Genomic DNA, 20,789 nt, shown 5'->3' on the forward strand with positions numbered 1-20,789 from the left:
TCTTAATTTGTTCTCTTACTACAAGATATACCTTTAGCTTAATATAGCATATTATTTTCTGTGCGTATCAAAACCAAAAAAACTGTGTTCAGTATGCTCAGAAAAGCAACATAAGCAAAGAAAAATATAGTGTAAAGTTTTAAAAACAGTGATTGAGAATTCTGTAGATATGGCTTATAACTATATTTGCAGTGACTTTGTTCAATTAGCAGTTAAGTAGAACCAGTACTTGGTAGTCATATGGATGGTGACCCATGGTTCAATAAAAGAAAACAAAGAAATTTAAATACATGAAGTTTGTTACCCTTAGATCCTGGAGAATGTACACAATATCCCTTGAGGGACAACATGGAGAGGTCAAGGCTGAGTGCAGGTAGACAGAATGGCAGGAACTGGGGCAGATGCCTTTTTTGGGGTGCATGGTTGGAGTGCTTTGGAGTTCCTGTGCTAAGTCTAGAATGCACAATTCAAATCAAAATGAGTGGAAAATGGTAAACTCTGAGAGAGTCTTCTGTAGGGGGTACACAAGGTAAATATATAGGGAGGGAGTAGACACTCATTCACAGAGGCTACTGGGGAAGTCATAGGAGGATCTTACCTTTGCTTGTGACTGTAGGGACTGTTATCTATAGTGTATTTGCTACTGGGCAGAGCTAGAGTCACTTCAAAAGCCCCTGCAGGCAGTCTAGTTGTACAAGATGGATTCCAAGGCAGCAGTATGAATTGATTAGCTACAGTCTCAATAATACTTCTATATCCTTATTAAAAATATCATAATGTTCCAGCAGTCACAATAAGGAAGAAAATATATGATACATGAACATAGGGAAAATAATCTCAAGTAATGGTCAGTGTACCCACCACTCATGCAGTTGAAAATCATGTGTAATTTTGACTCCCCAATACTTAATTTTAATAGCTTTAAAAAAATAAACAAAAAATAATAATAGCAGCTTTCTGTTGACAAGAAACGTTATGAAAACCAGTCAATTATTACACCTTTATATGTTATATATGTTACATATGGTATCCCTACAATAATGGAAGCTCAAGAAAATCAGAAGCAAGAGAAAATGCATTTACAGTACTGTACTATGAATAAATCTGACTGTAAGTGGACCCACACAGTTCAAACCCATGTTGATCAAGGGTCAAGTGTACTTTGTGTTACCATCTGTTAACCTGCAACAGTCCAGGGTTTGTGTAGGTTAAAACTTCATTTATTACACATCAGTGTTAACACATTAAAATCCATTCAGTGTTATTAATGAAAATATATTAAGTTCAAATGCACTCTAAACAAACCACTGCAAAATTACTGCATGATTCTTGGTTAAAATGCCCATGACAAGCATTCAAGAACCATTCTTGTTCCTGTGATATAAGGATCTGTGAGTTATACTTCCTACACTTTCAAATAATTATTCATTATTGAGTAAATGTGGATTATAATAATTTCATACCCTTTTATGGAAGAGTTAGCTATAATTTCCCAAGATATCTGAGAAAATTTTTTAAATTTCAACCACATAACTAATATTCTTGACTTGTATCAATTGCTATTATGAAAATACATCCAGATTTTAATGAACTGCCATTCTCCTTAAACAGCAACTAACACAACTATTTAAAACTCAAAATGTTTCTCTATCTTACTTTATTTCAAATAATAATGCCCTGAACCCTTACTTCATCATGAGTTGTATCCCTCTTAGACATCAAACACAAACAGCATCTCCAAGTAGATTTTCTTCATACTTTGTACACTACAGTCTCAATCTTCCATGGAAAAGTAGGTATGAATGAATTCCCCATCATAAAAGAGCCACTCATGTCTGTGAGACAACAATCAAATCATTTTGCATGCACACAAATAAAGGCATTGCATGACATGATTTAAGGGTGAAATTAATAGTATTTGTCATGCAAAAAAAAATCTCAAACATGGTCAATAGAAAAAAAAAAAAAAAGAGACACACTGAAATTATTCCCCTCCAGACATCCATCTTTCCTTTAGACTTTGAGGCACATTAGCAAATACAGTTGATCATTGAGTAAGATGGGTTTGAGCAGTGTGGGTCCAAGTAGATTTATTTTTTGACAAACACGTTGCAGTACTATAAATGTTTCCTCTCTGTTATGATTTCCTTAATCTTTTGTTTTTTCAAGCTTACTTAATTATAACAATACCATTTATAATACAGACAACAAAGAATGAGATGATTGACTGTTAATATTCTAGGTAAGACTTCTAGTCAACGATAGGCTATTTCTGTGGAAAACCAGGTATGGTTTTAATTTGGGGGACTCAAAAGTTACAGTAAGATTCTCAGGTGTGGTGGGGTCATACCCCCAATGCCTACATTCTCCAAGGTGAAAATGTAATTCATATTAGAGTTTTATATTCAGATTTTTCTCTATAATAAACGCTCTGATTTAGAATAGTGTCTGAAAAATGATATTGACCTATTGCTTTCTGCTGTGAAACCTCTCATTTTATTTAGATTTTGTTTTCCATTACATACTCTGCCAATTGTTTACAACTTTCATGTTTTTACCTGTTATAAAGACTCTTTTTTCCCTGAAGCATGTATTAAAAACAAAGGTCTTTCATCAACCATTACATTTATAGGGCTTCCAACCATTATGATTTCTCTGATGTTGAGTTAAGTGTTTGAAGCCAGATAAAGACATGACCATCATTCTTGTCATATGTAAGTTATCTCCCCAAGAGATACTGCCTCACGTTGGATATTTTTGGTTATGAATTAAATGCTTTACCATATTCTTTACATTTGTAGGGTTTCTTTCAGTATGCACACTACGATGTTCAGAAAGTTTATAGTTCTGCTTAAGGGCATTGTCACATTTTTGTAAACATTTTTCAGCCTTCTCTCCATAACATATTACCTAATTTTGATGTTTTGAGTGGTAAATGTTTTGCCACATTGTTTACATTTGTAAGATTTATTTCCATTATTAAATCTCTATTGTTGAGTGAGTTTTGAAGACTAGTTAAAAGGTTTGCCAGAGTTACTACATTTGTAAGTCTTCTGCCCAGTAAAGATACAATAATGTACAACAAGATTTGAGCTTTTATAAAAGACTTTCCCACATTTATTACTTTTATACTGGTTCATTGGAAACTGAGTTTTCTGATGTTTACTAGGATTTGACCCTTAACTGACATTTTTTCCCAGATTCATTGCATTAGTAAGTTTTATCTCCACTACAAATACCTCAGTAATTACAGAAGACTGAGTCCTCACTAAAGACCTTCCTAAAATCACAATACATAAAAACTTGCTCCAAATTAAGTGTCATGTGATAACTATAGAACAGTGATGTTGGGATAAAGACCTTCTGAAGTTTATCAAAATTAGACGTTAGAATGAGGAGGGATTATGTGTTGGTGGGAGAATAATGAATACTCTGAAAAGATCTTCTCAAAATCACATGTAGAATTTTTATCTTTATTCTTAAATGTCTAACTTTCAGAAATATTTCAGTGAATTACTAATCCAATCTTGTATTTGAAACGGTTTCAATGATTACTTTCGGCATGGTTTAGGTGACTTTCCAGAATTTCCAAATGTCCTTCTAGAGAATATGAAGGATTACGAAATGGATTTTGGGGGCACCTGGGTGGCTCAGTTGGTTGAGTGTCCAATTTCACCTCAGGTCATGATCTCACAGTTTGTGAGTTCGAGCCCCACATTGGGCTTTGGGCTGACAACTCAGAGCCTAGAGCCTGCTTCAGATTGTGTCTCCCTCTCTCCCTGCCCCTCCCCTGCTCACGCTGTCTCTTTCTCAAAAATAAATAAACATCTTTTTAAAAATGGATTTTGGTCCTTGGGTTCAAAGACACTTTCTGCAAATATCACTGACTTAAGGTAGTGTTTTCCCCCAAATGTTTTACACTCTTGATCTCCTCTAGCAGTAAGGATTTCTTCATGGATAATTGTCCCAGTTCGGTTATATCCATCATAATATCTGTTCTGCCCATCACTACCTCCCACCACCTTCCCAGTGATTCATTAAGTATAAATACTCAAGGCCACAGCTTCCATATTTTCCCATATCATTCTATGGAATGAATCTCCTTTGCTTGTCTGCCAACAGGCCTAGGGTGTTATGGAAAGATGCAACCAAAAGATACAAAGTAAGTTATCCCATTTGTTACACTAACATGCATGTACATTAAAATGCTAATGTGCAAAATTAATTGTTTTTTATTTTTTTTAATTTACATCCAAATTAGTTAGCATATAGTGCAACAATGATTTCAGGAGTAGATTCCTTAATGCCCCTTATCCATTTAGCCCATCCCCCCTCCCAAACCCCCTCCAGGAACCCTCTGTTTGTTCTTCATATTTATGAGTCTTTTGTGTTTTGTCTCCTTCCCTGTTTTTATATTATTGTTGCCTCCCTTCCCTTGGGTTCATCTGTTCTGTCATCTTAAAGTCGTCATATGAGTGAAGTCTTATTTGTCTTTCTCTGACTGACTAATCTCACTTTGCACAATACCCTCCAGTTCCATCCACGTAGTTGCAAATGGCAAGATTTCATTCTTTTTGATTGCCGAGTAATACTCCATTGTGTATATATACCACATCTTCTTTATCCGTTCATCCATTGAGGGGCATTTGGGCTCTTTCCATACTTTGGCTATTGTTGATAGTGCTGCTATAAACATGGGGGTGCATGTGTCCCTTCAAAACAGCACACCTGTATCCCTTGGATAAATGCCTAGTAGTGCAATTGCTGGGTCATAGGGTAGTTCTATTTTAGTTTTTTGAGGAACCTCCATAATGTTTTCCAGAGTGGCTGCACCAGCTTGCATTCCAACAAAATTAATTTTTTTTAAGGTTTACTTATTTTTCAGAGACAGAGAGAGAGAGAGAGAGCAAGCAGGGGAGGAGCAGAGAGAGAGGGGGAGACATAGAGTCCAAAGCAGGCTCCAGCTGTCAGCACAGAGCCTGACAGGGCTCAAACCCACAAACCATGAAATCATGACCTGAGCTGAAGTTGGAAGCTTAACTGGCTGAGCCATCCAGGTACCCCACTAACGTGCAAAATTAATACTCATAACAGGACATCAGCAGAATGGAGGAATAGGAAGCAACCTGGACTTTACTCCCCCGTGGAGACAAAAATGGACCACATTACCTTTTGGAAGCTAGTTAGGAGAACATAGCACACCCAGGCAAGTACAAATGAAGAGCCACATCAAAGAGACAAGAAAAGTTTGTGACACTTACACACAACAGCTGTTCACCCTCTGTGGCATTCCATGGCAAGACTGAAAAAACGGTTACCCCTCATCAGGAGAGAAACAAGTAAATGACCTGTATATTCAGTGATCTTGCTTCTTTGCAGCTGCCTGGGGGGCTTGTTTCTGTCACACAGGACATGGAAGCAGAGGGAATGACAGCACCCTCTGGATGCACTGTGGTGGCTGCTCAAACAAAAGGTGACTGTTTGTTTAAACAATGAAAAGACTACAGAGCGAGGATACATAGAGAGAGGAAGGTATCATGGGCTCTAAAGAAGTAATTACACTTTTATAAACTGGAAAATTACAAAATTTCAGACTTTGCAAATGCCCAGAAGATGTATGACAGGCCCCAGAATTACTATTATTTTTGTTCTCCTGTACAAAACAAGTCCATAATCCTGGGCCCAGAGGCTTTTTATTTTTGCTTTTGTTTTTAATTCCCAAATGTCAGTAGAGGATCACAAGCCATACAAAGAAATAGAAAACTGTGTTCTAATCAGAGGAACAAAATAAATCTCTAAAACTGGCCCTAAATTAAGAAAGAACTTGGGGCGCCTGAGTGTCTCAGTTGGTTAAGTGTCCAACTTCAGCTCAGGTCATGATATCATGGTTTGTGAGTTCGAGCCCCGTGTAGGGCTCTGTGCTGACAGCTCAGAGCCTGGAGCCTGCTTCAGATTCTGTGTGTCTCTCTCTCTGCCCCTCCCCTGCTCATGCTCTGTCTCTCAATAATAAATAAACGTTAAAAAAAATTACAAAAAAAAAAGAACCATAAGTTTCCTGACAAAGAATTCAAATAACCATCATAAAGATACTCATGGAAGGAGAGAAAACAGGTAACTAAATGATGTCAGGACAACTATGCAGGACCAAAATGTAAACCCAAAGAGACAGCAAGTATATCAACCAGAAATTGGGAGCTGAAGAGTACCATCACTGAATTTAAAAATACACTAAGGGGTGAGCAACAGACTTGATCAAGCAGAAGAAAGAATCAGACAATCTAAAGACCCTTTTTGTTATCTACTGAGAAACAAGAAAAATGTGGAAAAGGAATGAGGATAAGTGACCCATGGGACACCAACAAGTGAACCAGTATGTACATTACAGGGACCCATAAGGAGAGGAGAGTGAAAGGGGACAGAGCATTTCCATGAAGAAGTAAAGGCTGGTACTTCCCATGTATGTGGAAAAAAGAGACAAATTCAATGAGCTCAATAAATTCAAAGTAAGATAAATGTCAACATGAACACAATGACACATTATAATTAAACTATCAAAAATCACAAGTGATAAGAGAATTTTGAAAAGCATGACAAAAGCAACTCTTCTTGTACAAGAGAGCTCCTGTAAGATTATTAGTGGGGTTCTCAGCAGACCTGATAGGAAGAAGCTCATGGGACAATGTATTCAAGTACTGAATGATCAAAAAATATCCACCGAGAATCCCTATTTGGCAAAACTGTTTTCCATGAAAGTAGAAATGAAGACTTTGCCCAGTAAAAACCTCTGTATGTTTACCAGTAGACCTGTCCTATATATGTTCAAGGAAGTCTTAGTTAAAATAGGGTTCTAAACAGTAATTAAAATGACACAACACAAAGCTCTCTGCTAAATATAAATATTTACACAATTACAGAAATCTGTAAGGTTGTAATGAAGCAGCACAACTCACTTTTATTTCTGCTACAGAATTTTTTTAAATAAAAGTATAACAATCATAAATCTAGGTAATAAAATACACAACATAAAAGACAGAACTTGTGATATCAGGAACTTAAGGTGGGTGCAGGGGTGGAGTTGATAAGTAGAAGAGTTTTGTATGCAATTGACAATATCACTTTATAATGATTTGTTATCTTTAGAATGTTTTAGTAATCTCTAAGGTACAGTGATGAAAATACATTCAGAGGATGCAAAAGTTAATGAGAATGGTATCAAAACATGAGATGGGTAGAACAAAATTAAGGATAAAATATAATACCTAATCTTGGGAAAGAGCATAAAGATGATTCATATTTGGGTAACACACACATTGTCCAAAAACGTCCTAAGGTGAGAAATGCCATTCTGGGACAAACTACATAGGTAAAAGAGAAAGCACAATTCTGCCCCTCTCCTGCTTACACATATGCGTGCGCTCTTTTTCTCTCTCTCTCTCTCAAAATAAATAAATAAACATTTAAAAAATAAAAATAAAAAAATAGATAAATTATAGAAAGTCACATTTAAAAGGAAACCTTCTATGGAACAATAATTTTAAGGGGGAGGAGTTAAGATGGCTGAGGAGTTGGGAGACCTTAAGCTTGTCTCTTTCCTTGAACACAGCCAGATAGTTATCAAATCATTCTAAACACCGACGAAATCAATCGGAGATCTGAGAGAACAAAAACTGCAAGACTACAAGTAAAAAGTGACCACCTTTCAGCAAGTAGGAAGTTCAGAGAGTTTACCCAGGGACATACTGCTCTGGGTATGGCCCAGGGAGGGAGCCTAATATGGAGGCCACTGCAAAGTAGTATAAGCTGTGGAGCACAAAATCTGAACTTGTAGCAGTCTGCTACTGTAGGGGGAGTGCCTGACTTAAAGGTGTTCATGTGGTGAAGAGGGGCAGAATGCCAGGAGTGACAGGGTGATCTGAGGATTTCTGGGGTCTCAGGAAAGATGGGTTGTGCCAACACGCTGGGATATTTCCAGGCATGAGATGGGACTCACTCTGGCTGAGGGTGGCAAGCAGGGGTGCCGGCTTTCTGCTGTTTTGACATAAACTCTGAACAGCTGCATAGTCACATGACTTTTTTTAAGATGGGCTGGCAAAAGCATGGCCAGACGCTACCCCAGAGGAACGGCGTGGGTCCACACTGTGGGAATCCATAAAATTGGGGGTTTTGAAATTCAGTTGCTGCCTGCAATAAAAAAGCTTGGACATAGTCAGGGTGACCGCGAGGTTCTGACAGAAACTGGGGACACAAGAGGGATGATTAGTTGCTCTTTAATCAGGTTTCCCCTTAAGAGTGGGGGTCATGAACTTTAACCTCTGGGGCTACAGAATGGGAAAACCCCATATTCATTCTGTCATTCAGAACTGAAAGCCTACAGGGAGCAAAACAGCCCCACCTAGTAGAGGCCACTGCCACTTACACCAAAACCCACTCCCTTGCAATCTGGAGGTGCATTTCCACTGGAACAATTTAACCTGAGAATCAGCACAGCAGGCCCCTCCCCCAGAAGACCAGCACAAACAACTCACTTGCACCAACTCTACACTAACAGACTTTACCTCTAGGGGAAATAGGATCTAACTTCTCTTTTATTTATATTCTTTATTGTTTATTATTATTTTCTTCATTTATTTTCTTATTTTTTCAATTCCCTTTGTTACTTTTTAGTATTATTTTTTAAGTTTTTTTTACATTTTTAATTGTTTGTTTGTTTGTTTGTTTGTTTGTTTGTTTAGATCAAGCTTGGGAGGGGCAGAGAGAGAGGAAGACAGAAATTCCAAGCAGGCTCCAGGCTGTTGGCACAGAGCCTGATGCAGGACTCAAACTCACAAACTGTGAGACCATGACTTGAGTTCAAATCAAGAGCTGGATGCTTAACTGACTGAGCCACCCAGGTGCCCTTATTTTTAATTTTTATATATACATATTATTTTTATTTTGATCTAATTAGTTGTTTTCATTTCATTTTATTATATTTTATTTTATTCTTGGATCTAGATTCTTTTAATAAGCAGAAAAAACACACAAGATCTAGTTTGTTTTTTCATTTTGTTTTGTTTTGTTTGTTTTCTTTCTTTTCTTTCTCTCCTCTTTTCCTTTCTGGACAAAATGATGAGATGGAGAAACTCATCCCAAAAGAAAGAACAGGCAATAGAACTCACAGCCAGGAATTTAATCAACACAAATACAATCAAAATGTCTGAACTAGAATTTAAAACCACGATTATAAGAATACTAGCTGGGGATGGAAAAAAAAGCATAGAAGACACCAGAAAATCCCTTTCTGCAGAGATAAAAGAACTAAAATTTAGGCCAAAATTAAAAATGCTATAACTAAGATGCAATCTCGGATGGATGCCATGACATGACAGTGAGGATGGATGAAGCAGAGTAGTAAATCAGTGATATAGAAGATAAAATTACATGGGAATGCAAGCTGGTGCAGCCATTCTGGAAAACAGTATGGAGGTTCTTCAAAAAATTAAAAATATAACTACCCTATGACCCAGCAATAGCACTACTAGGTATTTATCCAAGGGATACAGGCATGCTGTTTTGAAGGGACACATGTACTCCCATGTTTATAGCAGCACTATCAACAATAGCCAAAGTATGGAAAGAGACCAAATGACCATCGATGGATGAATGGATAAAAACGACGTGGTATATATATATGTATGGAGTATTACTCAGCAATCAAAAAGAATGAAATCTTGCCATTTGCAACTGCGTGGATGGAACTGGAGGGTATTATGCTAAGTGAAATTAGTCAGTCAGAGAAAGACAAATATCATATGACTTCACTCATATGAGGACTTTAAGAGACAAAACAGATGAACATAAGGGAAGGGAAATAAAAATATATAAAAACAGGGAGGGGGACAAAACATAAGAGACTCTTAAATATGGAAACAAACAGAGGGTTACTGGAGGGGTTGTGGGAGGAGGGATGGGCTAAATGCGTAAGGGGCATTAAGGAATCTACTCCTGAAATCATTGTTGCACTATATGCTAAGTGATGTGGATGTAAATTTAAAAAAATAAAATTAATAAAATTAAATAAATAAATAAATAAATGATAAAATTATGGAAAATAATGAAGCAGAAAAAAGAAGGAAACACAGGCAAAAGATCACAATACAAGACTTAGAGAAATCAGCAACTTATTAAAGAATTACATTCGTATCATAGAAGTCCCAGAAGTAAAGAGAAAGAAAAGGGGGCAGAAGGATTTGTGAGCAAAGTATAGTTGAAAACTGCCCTAATCTGTGGAAGGACACAGACATCAAAATCCAAGAAGCACAGAGAACTTCCATTAAATTCAACAAAAGCAGACCATCACCAAGACATACCATAGTCTTGCCATAGGCCACAATTAACAACTTAGGAAACAACATATGTTGGCAAGGATGCAAAGAAAGGGGAACCCTCTTGCACTGTTAGTGGGAATGCAAACTGGTGCAGCCACTCTGGAAAACAGTATGGAGGTTCCTCAAAAAAGCTTAATATAGAACTTCTCTATGACCCAGCAATTGCACTATTAGGTATTAACTAAAAGGATACAAAAATACAGATTTGAAATGGTGCAGGCACCACAATGTTTATAGCAGCATTATCAACAACAGCCAAACTATGAAGAGAGCCCAAACGTCCATCAAGTAATGAATGTATAAGGAAGATACAGTGTGTATGTGTTTATATAGAATGGAATATTACTCAGCCATCAAAAAGAATGTACTCTTGCATTTACAATGGTGTGGATGAAGCTAGAATGTATTATACTAAGTGAAGTCCATTACAGAAAGACTAATACTATATGATTTCACTCATATGTGGAATTTAGAAACAAAACAGATGAACATATGGGAAGGGGGTGGAAGAGAAGAGAATTCTATTGGCAAAGTGCATAAAGCTGATTCATATTTGAGTTACACTCACATTATCCAAGAATGTAATGAGTTGAAATTTATCCTATAACAAAATACACATGTGGAAACGAAACCACAACTAACTAATACTGTGGAAAGTCACATATAAATGGAAGCTGATTACTATGGAATTGCAAAAACAGAATAAAACAAAACTTAACCCAAAAAATTCTACATAAAAAAGATGTATTATTTAAAAGGAAACCTACTGGGGCGCCTGGGTGGCTCAGTTGGTTAAGCGGCCGACTTCGGCCCAGGTCATGATCTCGCGGTCCGTGAGTTCGAGCCCCGCGTAGGGCTCTATGCTGACAGCTCAGAGCCTGGAGCCTGTTTCAGATTCTGTGTCTCCCTCTCTCTGACCCTCCCCCGTTCATGCTTTGTCTCTCTCTGTCTCAAAAATAAATAAACGCTAAAAAAAAATTTAAAAGGAAACCTACTATGTATACAACTATAATTTTTAACAGTGACCGTGTACCCATGAAAAACAAGCATTTTGAATTACAGACATGTCTTCATTGATAGTAAAATTATAAAGAATATTCATTAAAATCCACCATGAAAAGCTATGATAAAAATTTTTATAAATAAGCACTTGTAAGACATGAAAAATATATTGTTATTAATATATTCCTCCTCATACAGAGTTTAAGGCTATAATCCCACATTTAGAGCCAAGCAGAAAAACAAAAACTTTTCATTTCTAAACAGACAAATATCATCAAAGTTGTAAAATATGTTGACAATCACTTTATAAAAATTAAATATTTGGGATTAAATTCAGATACATTCTGAGGAAAGTAGAAAAAATCATACTGATTAATTTTTCCTGAAGTAAAATTACATGTATGAACAAACCTTTTTTATTCAATGAGAATTTTACTAATTATCTATTTTACTTCTTATAAAGCACATGCCAATGTCATAGCAGAATTTTTGATTTAATAAATCAGAAATGAATCTCATATATATATAATTAGAAAGTAAAAAAATATATGACAAAGTCATAGGAACTTCTTATAAGACAAAATTATGAAATGATGCAATTATTAAGAAACAAGTTAACAATTGAGAATTTATTTTACACTGTGAGTTCTAAGTTTTAATGTTCTAGTTCCCCTATGGCATTAATTTATATAAGATTCTAAGAAACAAAAAGATACATTAAATGATTTCATCATTGAGGAATGAAACACATGGAGTGGAAATTTCTAGTTTTAGCTAATACAAAAAAAAAAAAATGAACTTTTGAAGTGAAATAAAGGACTAGATTCTCTCATTTTAGGGAGGTGTTTTGTTATCTGATGAAATTACCTAGCACCATTCTGTGTAAAACCTTTGTAACATTGGAAATCATAAATCAGTAAACACATGATATTGGTCTCCAGTGTTCCAGGATTTCTGTACCAAACCACAATATGCCCACACTACCCTGATACACTTCTCACAGGAGGCAAAGCAGAGTTTAGAAAGGCTTTAGCATAAAGTTCCTCATAAATATGGAGATTTCCCGGGGCCCTCAAAGCAATGGAGCAGCTCTCAGAATATGGAGGCCCTCATGCTGCAAGGAAAGTCTCCTGGCCCTCACAGTGGACAGGATGGGCCATCACTGGACCTAAAGTCAAATCCTTACAGAACATAGAGCATGATAATGTCGGATACCAGATGTTTTATCATGAGAGGGAGAGACCTAAAACTAGGCTTCTCAGACTTTTATTCAAGGAGAGCTACTGGAACCACATTTTAAGGTCTATCTTCCTCCTTCACATTTGGACCCCACCTCTGTCATCTGCTTCATTCATTCAACCTACCTGGGTGTCAGGCTACCTTCTCCTTTCTCTTCACTCCCCATAGCTCCTTCTTTTGCTCCAAAAAGGTGTCTAGGTCTGGCTTAGACACAAGACCTGTTTAGTAGAAAAAAGAAATGAGTATTGTTAGAGATTCTAACTTTCAATCCAGTATTGCACTCAGCAGATAAGAGAGGACATTGTAAAATTCTAAGAAATGATTTCCCAAAGGCTGTTACCCAATAGCCCCTTTAGAACACATAGGAGGGATTTCCAATGTTCAGATCTTGACCTCCACTTCCAAGTACTAGACACAATGATAAAGAGTGGAGGGGCACCTGGGTGGCTCAGTCAGTTAAGCGGCTGACTTCGGCTCAGGTCATGATCTCGCGGTCCGTGAGTTCGAGCCCCGCGTCAGGCTCTGTGCTGACAGCTCAGAGCCTGGAGCCTGTTTCAGATTCTGTGTCTCCCTCTCTCTGACCCTCCCCCATTCATGCTCTGTCTCTCTCTGTCTCAAAAATAAATAAATGTAAAAAAATTTTTATTAAAAAAAAGAGTGGAAATTGGAGTTTGAGATGTGGGCAGGACCATTTTATGTCACTTAATGTTTAGAATTGCCACTAATCTACAGAAATGGTGTTACTCTAAGGAAGAGGAAGCTAAAGCTGAAAAGGAAACATCATGAAGATATTTCTTTACATCTACAAACTCCTACTTCTTTCCCTTACTGCAGGGATCTGAATCCCAGTCATGCAAAGAAGAAGCTTCCAAGAGACTCTTCAAAGGAAGGAACAAAACCCGGAGTGTGGTTTGGGAAGTCTGGAGGGAGTTATCCTCACCCAAAAAGAGGAGGTGTCCATGGGTCTCTAACATCACATCCCTGTACAGTTCCCCCTGACTGTGATTTATGAATCTCCATTCCTCCTGAGAGAATTCTACAGCCATATCTCTGAAGGTCAGCACTCCCTGCAACAAATACCACAGTTACCAAGTGGACACAGGCAGAGTTCATAATGGTACCTATGATGAAAGAGGGAGTTAATGTCACCAGCTAGACTCCAAGACCTGACCTTTACTGCTTACCTGCTTGTACCCGCTGACCTTAGCCCCTCATTTTACTTAACCTCTTCTTTCCATCTTATCTTTCACTTCAGGCCATAGTCTCATGGTCATAGTCTCTCCCATGAGGGAGATAGAAACTAACAAAAGGTAATGACTGCCCTGAGGAAGAGCTTGGGCAGGCCCAGGTTGAGCTTACTCCCCACTTATATCTAAGCAGATCAACTATGGAGTAACTCATGGAGTGAGGACTTGCCTTGACCTCATTGTAATACCAAAATCTCCACGTAAGAAGGAGCACAAACCTTATTTACATAATATACGAAGCATGATAGAACTGGTTTCTTTTTTTTTTTTTAAGTTTATTTATTTATTTTGAGAGAGACAGAGAAAGTGGGAGAGGAGGGGAAAGAGAAGTAGACAGAGAATCCTATGCAGGCTCTGTGCTGTCCATGCAGAGCCTGATGCAGGGCTCAAACCCACAAAACTGTGAGATCATGACTTGAGCTGAAACCAAGAGTCGGACACTTACCTGACTGAGCCAACCAGGTGCCCCTCGAACTTCTTTCTTTTTAAAAAAATTTTTAATATTTATTTTTGAGAGAGAAACAGAGCACAAATGGAGGAGGGACAGAGAGAGAAGGAGACAGAACTTGAAGCAGCTCCAGGCTCTGAGCTGTCAGCATAGAGCCCAACATGGGGCTTGAACTCACAGACTGGACTGAGAGAGCATGACCTGAGCAGAAGTTGGTCACTCATCTGACTGAGCCTACCAGGTGCCCCTAGAATTGCTTTCTCAAGGCTCATGTGTGACCTTATGCCCAACTCTACATAGATGATAAAGCTCCCCTTTCCAAATATCCATCCTAACCTTAAGTAAAAGGAAATCATTCCCCCTTACTCTGTGAGTCTGTTTTAGAAGTTATTCCCTGTGGGGGTGCCTGGGTGGCTCCATTGGTTAAACATCCAACTCTTGATTTCCCTTGGGTCATGATCTCACAGTTCATGGGTTCGAGCCCCACATGGGGCTCAGCACTGATAGCAAGGAGCCTGCTTAGGATTTTCTCTCCCTCCCTCTCTCTCTGCCCCTGTCCCACTGGTACTATCTCTCTCTCTCAAAATAAACAAACTTAAAAAAAAAAAAAAAAAAAAAAACAACCTTACCCCTCTGTCTCTTACACACCAGGGAACAACATGTCTTGAAAAGAGGACTTGGTATGCTGATGTTATTCCTACCATCTGGAATCTCTGCGCCTTTCACAGAACTTCCAACAGCACTATGTTGGGACAGAGCATCCAAGGGTTCACAACATCTGTGGTCCATAGGAGCCACTATGAGGAGGGCCCAGGGAAGAATTTGCCATTTTCAGTGGAAAACAAGTGACAGTTACTAATTATGATGACTATGTATTTTGGATCTGGATTTGCTGCCCCCTTTTTTATGGTAAGACACCAACTGCTTAGCAAATAAGGATGTTTTCATTAATCCATTACACAGATGTGGAAAGGAGCATTTTAAGAGGTGCAGTCTCTTTGAAAAATGGATCAAACTCTTGAATACAACATACTCAATATGTTTGTAAATAAACTTATGGCATTACTTCTTAATGCCTCTTTTCTGAAAAAAATAAATAAATAACTTAAAAAAAAAAAAGTTATTCCCTGTGATCTCCTTTTTTGGCTGCACATGAAGTTTCCTTTGTGTGTGATATGCCCCGATTCGAGAGACACCCCCCCCCCCCCCCCCCGAAAACAAACCACCAGAGTCCAGAGTCAAAGCCAAGCGGCAAGGGTCATTTATTGCAGGTTGGAACCCGGTCCTCCGCGCACTCGTTGCCAGTGACGCTAAGAGGCCCCGAGCAAGGCTCTTACAGCTTCTTTTATAGACAGGCACAAACAAGTTAGGGATTTTTTGCAGTTACAGAGCTGTTATTGGTTGACATTTAAATTTGAACGCTCAGCAGAACTTGTTTGGTTCCTGCCTTTATTTCAAACCACTCAGCAGAACTTTATTGGTTCCTGCCTTTAGGTCAGACTACAACCGGGCACGCCCCGGCTGGTTTCCAGGAATGGCGGGGGGGGGGGGGGGGGGGGGGGGGGTATCTTTTCATTGCAGTTGTGAGTATACCTGGTAATTTTTCTTAGTCTCTCATGTGACAACCCCATATGGTGTAGTTTCTACCTGTGACTCACCAGGAAGTAAACTCATGCTAGTTCAGTTATAGTAAAAAAAAAAGTGGTTCTGACTTAAGTGAGTTTCACGCTTTCTGCAGTGAGATAATTTTTAACACAGTCCCATATGCTCTAATGTATTCTCTAACTTAAAAAATTTTTTTTCTTAATGTTTATTCATTTTTGAGAGACACAGAGAGAGCGCGCGCGCATACACACACACACACACACACACACACACACACACACACACACACACACACGAGTGGAAGAGGGGCAGAGAGAGAGGGAGACAGAATCCGAAGCAGGCTCCAGGCTCTGAGCTCTGGGAAGGGACGGGGCTCAAACTCACAAGCTGTGAGATCATGACCTGAGCTGAAGTCGGACGCTCAACCAACTGAGCCACCCAGGCACCCCATGTATGCTCTAACTTTAATGTAAGAACTGTTACAGGCATACACCTTTTCTGAGTACTATGTGATGAGGTTTTGGGGGGCCAGGGGGAATAGTGGGGCTCCCAGGGTCCGGAGCCATGGCCAAGAAAGAATCTTGAAGGTGTCTTTGGTGCAAAAAGGTGATTTTACTAAAAGCACAGGGACAGGACCCGTGGGCAGGAAGAGCTGCCCAGGGACTGTGAGGAGAGACTGGTTATATATACACTATCGAGCTGGGGGGAGGTAATGTCCAGGGGAAGTTTTCAGTGAGACTTTCATATCCTAAAGAAGACCCACAGGATACTGGAAGCCTTAGCTATTGTCAGGCTAAGGTTGTTTGCCCTCTAGCAAACCATTAGCATTAAGACTAGGAAGTTCCTGGAGAAATGTTTTATTCTGCCAGCCTCAAGTATCTGTCAATGGGCTGCAGGTTATAGGGAAATTTAGTTCTATCCGCCATTTCCTTCTGCCTTTGTTTCCCCCATCACTATGGAGAGGTGATGTTGGTGCTCCAGAAAACAGTCTATAGGTTTCTGGAGATTAGGCTGTTGATAAGATTGCCCTTTTCTCGGTGATTTACTAAGATATTTGTAAACAGATGGAGACTCAGGTCCTTCAAGACTATGATCTCTATCAGTTAACCCTTTGTTTTTTTTCCCTTTCCTTTGTTCTTGGGCAGCCAGGAGTGCCCTGAGGAATATCACACCTGGGAGTCAGGCAGTATTTGTGGCCTGTCAGCTTGCCTCATGCTCCCTCATCACTATGGTTATATCATACAGTATAATTTGTGTCTATTTCTTTGATAGAAAGTTTTGTGGTGAGTTACAAATATACTTATCAAATTCTAATCTGAATTAGACTTTCCCAAAAGCACATTGGAGATGTTGTTAAAATGCAAATTTTATTCAGGAGTTCCACCCTGGGATCTGAGTCTGAATTTTTTTTTTTTTGTTTATTTATTTATTTTGAGAGACAGAGAGAATGAGAGAGAGAGAGAAGCAGGGAAGTGGTAGAGAGAGAGGGAGAGAGAGAATCCCAAGCAGGCTCTGAAAGGGCGGGCCTACCCTGGCCGACTCCATCTTGTTCTGTGTCCTTCACCTTGACCACAACTCCTCCCCTTGAGTAACCCCCCCTCACCAGCCTAACAGGACTCGGACCCTTCCCCAGGACCCTTCCCCAGCCAATCAGCTGAGGCCATAGCCATTACCTCACCAACTGCCCCTAGGCCCCAATAAAACCTTTGTCCTTTTGAAACTCGCTCTCTCTCCCAGGTATCTCACCGCTGCGTCGGTGCAGGTAGGGGATTGAGCTCAAGCTAGCTCGAATAAAGGGTCTTTTGCTTTTACATCGGACTCGGCTCCCTGGCGGTATTTGGGGATCACGAATTCTGGGCATAACAGCTCTGCACTGTCAGCACAGAGCCCAATGTGGGGCTTGATCTCATAAATAGTGAGAACATACCCCGAAGCTGAAGTCAGATGCTCAACCAACTGAGCTACCCTGGCACCCACTGAGCCTCCGTTTCTTTCTTTCTTTTTTTTTTTAATTTTTTTTTTTAACGTTTATTTATTTTTGAGACAGAGAGAGACAAAGCATGAACGGGGGAGGGTCAGAGAGAGGGAGACACAGAATCTGAAACAGGCTCCAGGCTCTGAGCTGTCAGCACAGAGCCCACGCGGGGCTCGAACTCACAGACCATGAGATCCTGACCTGAGCCAAAGTCGGCCGCCCAACCGACTGAGCCACCCAGGTGCCCCTGAGCCTGCATTTCTTCCAAGGTATTAGCCTATGGGCCAAGGGATACATTTTTGAATAGTAAAGAGTTGAACTCCCAGGCAAGAATTCTTGGAGGACTTGGAACTGAATGGGTTTTGATGAGGAAAAAAAAGGCAAGAGAAGTGTAGCCAAAATTAAATTTACAACTTGCAGCCCACTAATAGATACCTGAGACAGGCAGAGTATGACATTCCTCAAGGAACTCATGGTTGCCTTAATGTCGGTGTTTTGCTACAGAGTACAGGCAATCTTATCTTGCCAATAGCCAGACCTCCAAGGTCCAGTAAACTCCACTTGAGCATAAAAAAAATTCCTTCAAAACTTATGTTATCTCTCCTCCCCTAACTAAAAAGTATAGAACCAGTCACTCTTCACAATCCCAGTGCAAGCTCTTTCTGCCCACGGGTCCTGTACCTGTGCTATAATTAAAACACATTTTTGCACCAAAAACATCTCAAGAATTTTTTCTTGGCCTTTTGCTCTGGAACCCAAACTTCAAATCACATTAGGTTTTATAGCAATTACAGGTTCTACTAGAAGAGCAAGAAAGGCAACAACAAGCCTTCTGAGCATTTCCTATTTACTACATAGTATGTAACAGTTTTTCATAAGTTAATAGAAACATAGATAATCTAAGACAGCAAACACATTATTCTATTTGTATGCAAATATTTTTAAAAAAATTTTAACGTTTATTCATCTTTGAGAGACAGGGAGAGACAAAGTGTGAACGGGGGAGGGGCAGAGAGAGAGGGAGACACAGAATCCAAAGCAGGCTCCAGGCTCCAAGCTGTCAGCACAGAGCCTGACACAGGGCTTGAACCCCCGACCGTGAGATCATGACCTGAGCCGAAGTCAGTCGCCCAACTGACTGAGACACCCAGATGCCCCTGTATGCAAATATTTTGTCAAACATCCAGTACATGGAGTGGATCAGTCTTTTTTGTTTTTTAATGTTTATTTTGAGAGAGAGAGAGTATGCAGAGAATCCCAAGCATGCTCTGTGCTGTCAGCCCAGAGCCTGAGGTGGGGGCTGGATCTCATGAACCCTGAGATCATGATCTGAGCTGAAACCAAGAGTCAGACATTTCACCAACCACCCAGATGCCACTCAATCATTTCTTTTGAAGGCCATGGATTTTTGCTCTGTTGTCTTCAATTTTGACTTCTCAAATTTCTCAATCCCAGCCATATTGGGTTTGTCAGACATGGTTGCAGAGGAAGCAGAGTAAGACTCATGAGCAGGTCAAGTCTAGTCTGTGCAGTGACGACCACCAAGTGCCTAAAGATTTCATGTTTAAGTAATCTCTACACCCAAGGTAGGGCTCGAAATCACAACCCTGATTTCGCTCCACCAACAGAACCAGCCAGGTGGCCCTCTACAGGTACTTTCTTATGTTAAAGAAGACTTACAGGATCCTGGAGGTTTGGTTACTGTCCAGCTAAGCTTGCTTTATGTCTTGAGAAAAGCATTAACATTAAAGCAGTTGTGAATTCCTTGAGGAGTATCTTACTCTGCCAGTCTCAACTATTTATCAGGGGGCTGCAAGTCAGAAGGAAATTTAATTTTATCTACCTTTCTTTTGTCTTTGTTTTCCTCATCAGAAACTACAAGCAAAGGTAACTCGAAAGAAGTTTCCAGTTTAAAGGTGATAATTTCTGCACGTCGCAGTAAATCCATCTAAGATCCTTAGGAATGATTGACAGGAAAAAATATGAACTTTAAAGGGGAAATATCGGGGCGCCTGGGTGGGTCAGTGGGTCGAGCGTCCGCCTGGCTGGTCCAGTGGGTTGAGTGTCTGCCTTCGGCTCAGGTCGTGATCTCGCAGTCAGGGAGTTCGAGCCCCGCGTCAGGCTCACAGGCTCAGGTCATGATTTCACTCACAGTTTGTGTGTTTGGTCCCACATCAGGCTCTGTGCTGACAGCTCAGAGCCTGGAGCCTGCTTCGGATTCTGTGTCTCCCTCTCTCTCTGCCCCTCCCCGCTCACACTCTGTTCTGTCTCTCAAAAATGAATAAATGTTAGAAATATTTTTTTAAAAAATTAAAAAAAATTAAAACAAAGGGGAAATATCTACCAGAGAGCCCCAAGCCAAGTAAAAGAAGTTAACATCATCTATAATGAAAGAAATTGATATCAGTGCCTAAGTCAGACTAAAGGACCTATTATCACTGGTGTGTTCTTGTGGACAGCAAAAAATAAATCAGAATATAAATCAAATTACGAGCATATGGTTGATTTATACAAAGTTCAATCACCTACAATCTCTATGTCCTGTAATATTTAATATATTTTAAATAAAGTATCCTTTTCACATTCTAAACAGCATGACTCCCTTTTTATATATATAACTCCCTTCTGAGTTATCCTGGGTCTCATATACATCCTATTTATTTGTGCATTTTCTTAATCCTGGTCCACACAGAGCTAATAAGGCATCTAGATGGGACCTAAATGTGAAATGGTTTTCTTGACTGATATCCCAGGACCAGACCCCATCAGCAATAGGAATCTTGGATTCAAGGCCTTCCCCTGTGAATCTGTCACAAAGGGAATATTTTCAATACTTGTAGGACTTTAACTCAAAGCGACAATTGTTGATGTGCTATTGGAGGCCAGGCTGGAGAAGGAAGAGAAAG

The 20,789-nt window shown here is 39.5% G+C and overlaps 1 protein-coding gene and 1 pseudogene across 2 annotated transcripts in view; one reads left to right on the top strand and one right to left on the bottom strand.

Moving 5' to 3' along the window:
* Positions 1-13,716, bottom strand: part of LOC122209087 (putative protein ZNF720) — a 76,352-nt gene extending 62,636 nt beyond the window's left edge. Inside the window, exons 1-2 of one of the 2 annotated variants that reach the window (XM_042920713.1) lie at positions 13,549-13,716; positions 12,734-12,826 (exon numbers count right to left, since the gene is read on the bottom strand). In XM_042920713.1, coding sequence (XP_042776647.1) covers positions 12,741-12,826; positions 13,549-13,654 — 192 coding nt within the window. In that variant the 5' untranslated portion in view covers positions 13,655-13,716 and the 3' untranslated portion in view covers positions 12,734-12,740. The remainder of the gene's footprint in view (positions 1-12,733; positions 12,827-13,548) is intronic. The other variant, XM_042920712.1, reaches the window with a different exon arrangement.
* A 105-nt stretch (positions 13,717-13,821) lies between these two features.
* LOC122209088 lies at positions 13,822-15,356 on the top strand (annotated as a pseudogene).
* Positions 15,357-20,789: the final 5,433 nt, after the last annotated feature.

The sequence above is a fragment of the Panthera leo genome, chromosome E2 (assembly GCF_018350215.1).
Source record: "Panthera leo isolate Ple1 chromosome E2, P.leo_Ple1_pat1.1, whole genome shotgun sequence".
In the NCBI taxonomy this organism is placed as follows: Eukaryota; Metazoa; Chordata; class Mammalia; order Carnivora; family Felidae; genus Panthera; species Panthera leo.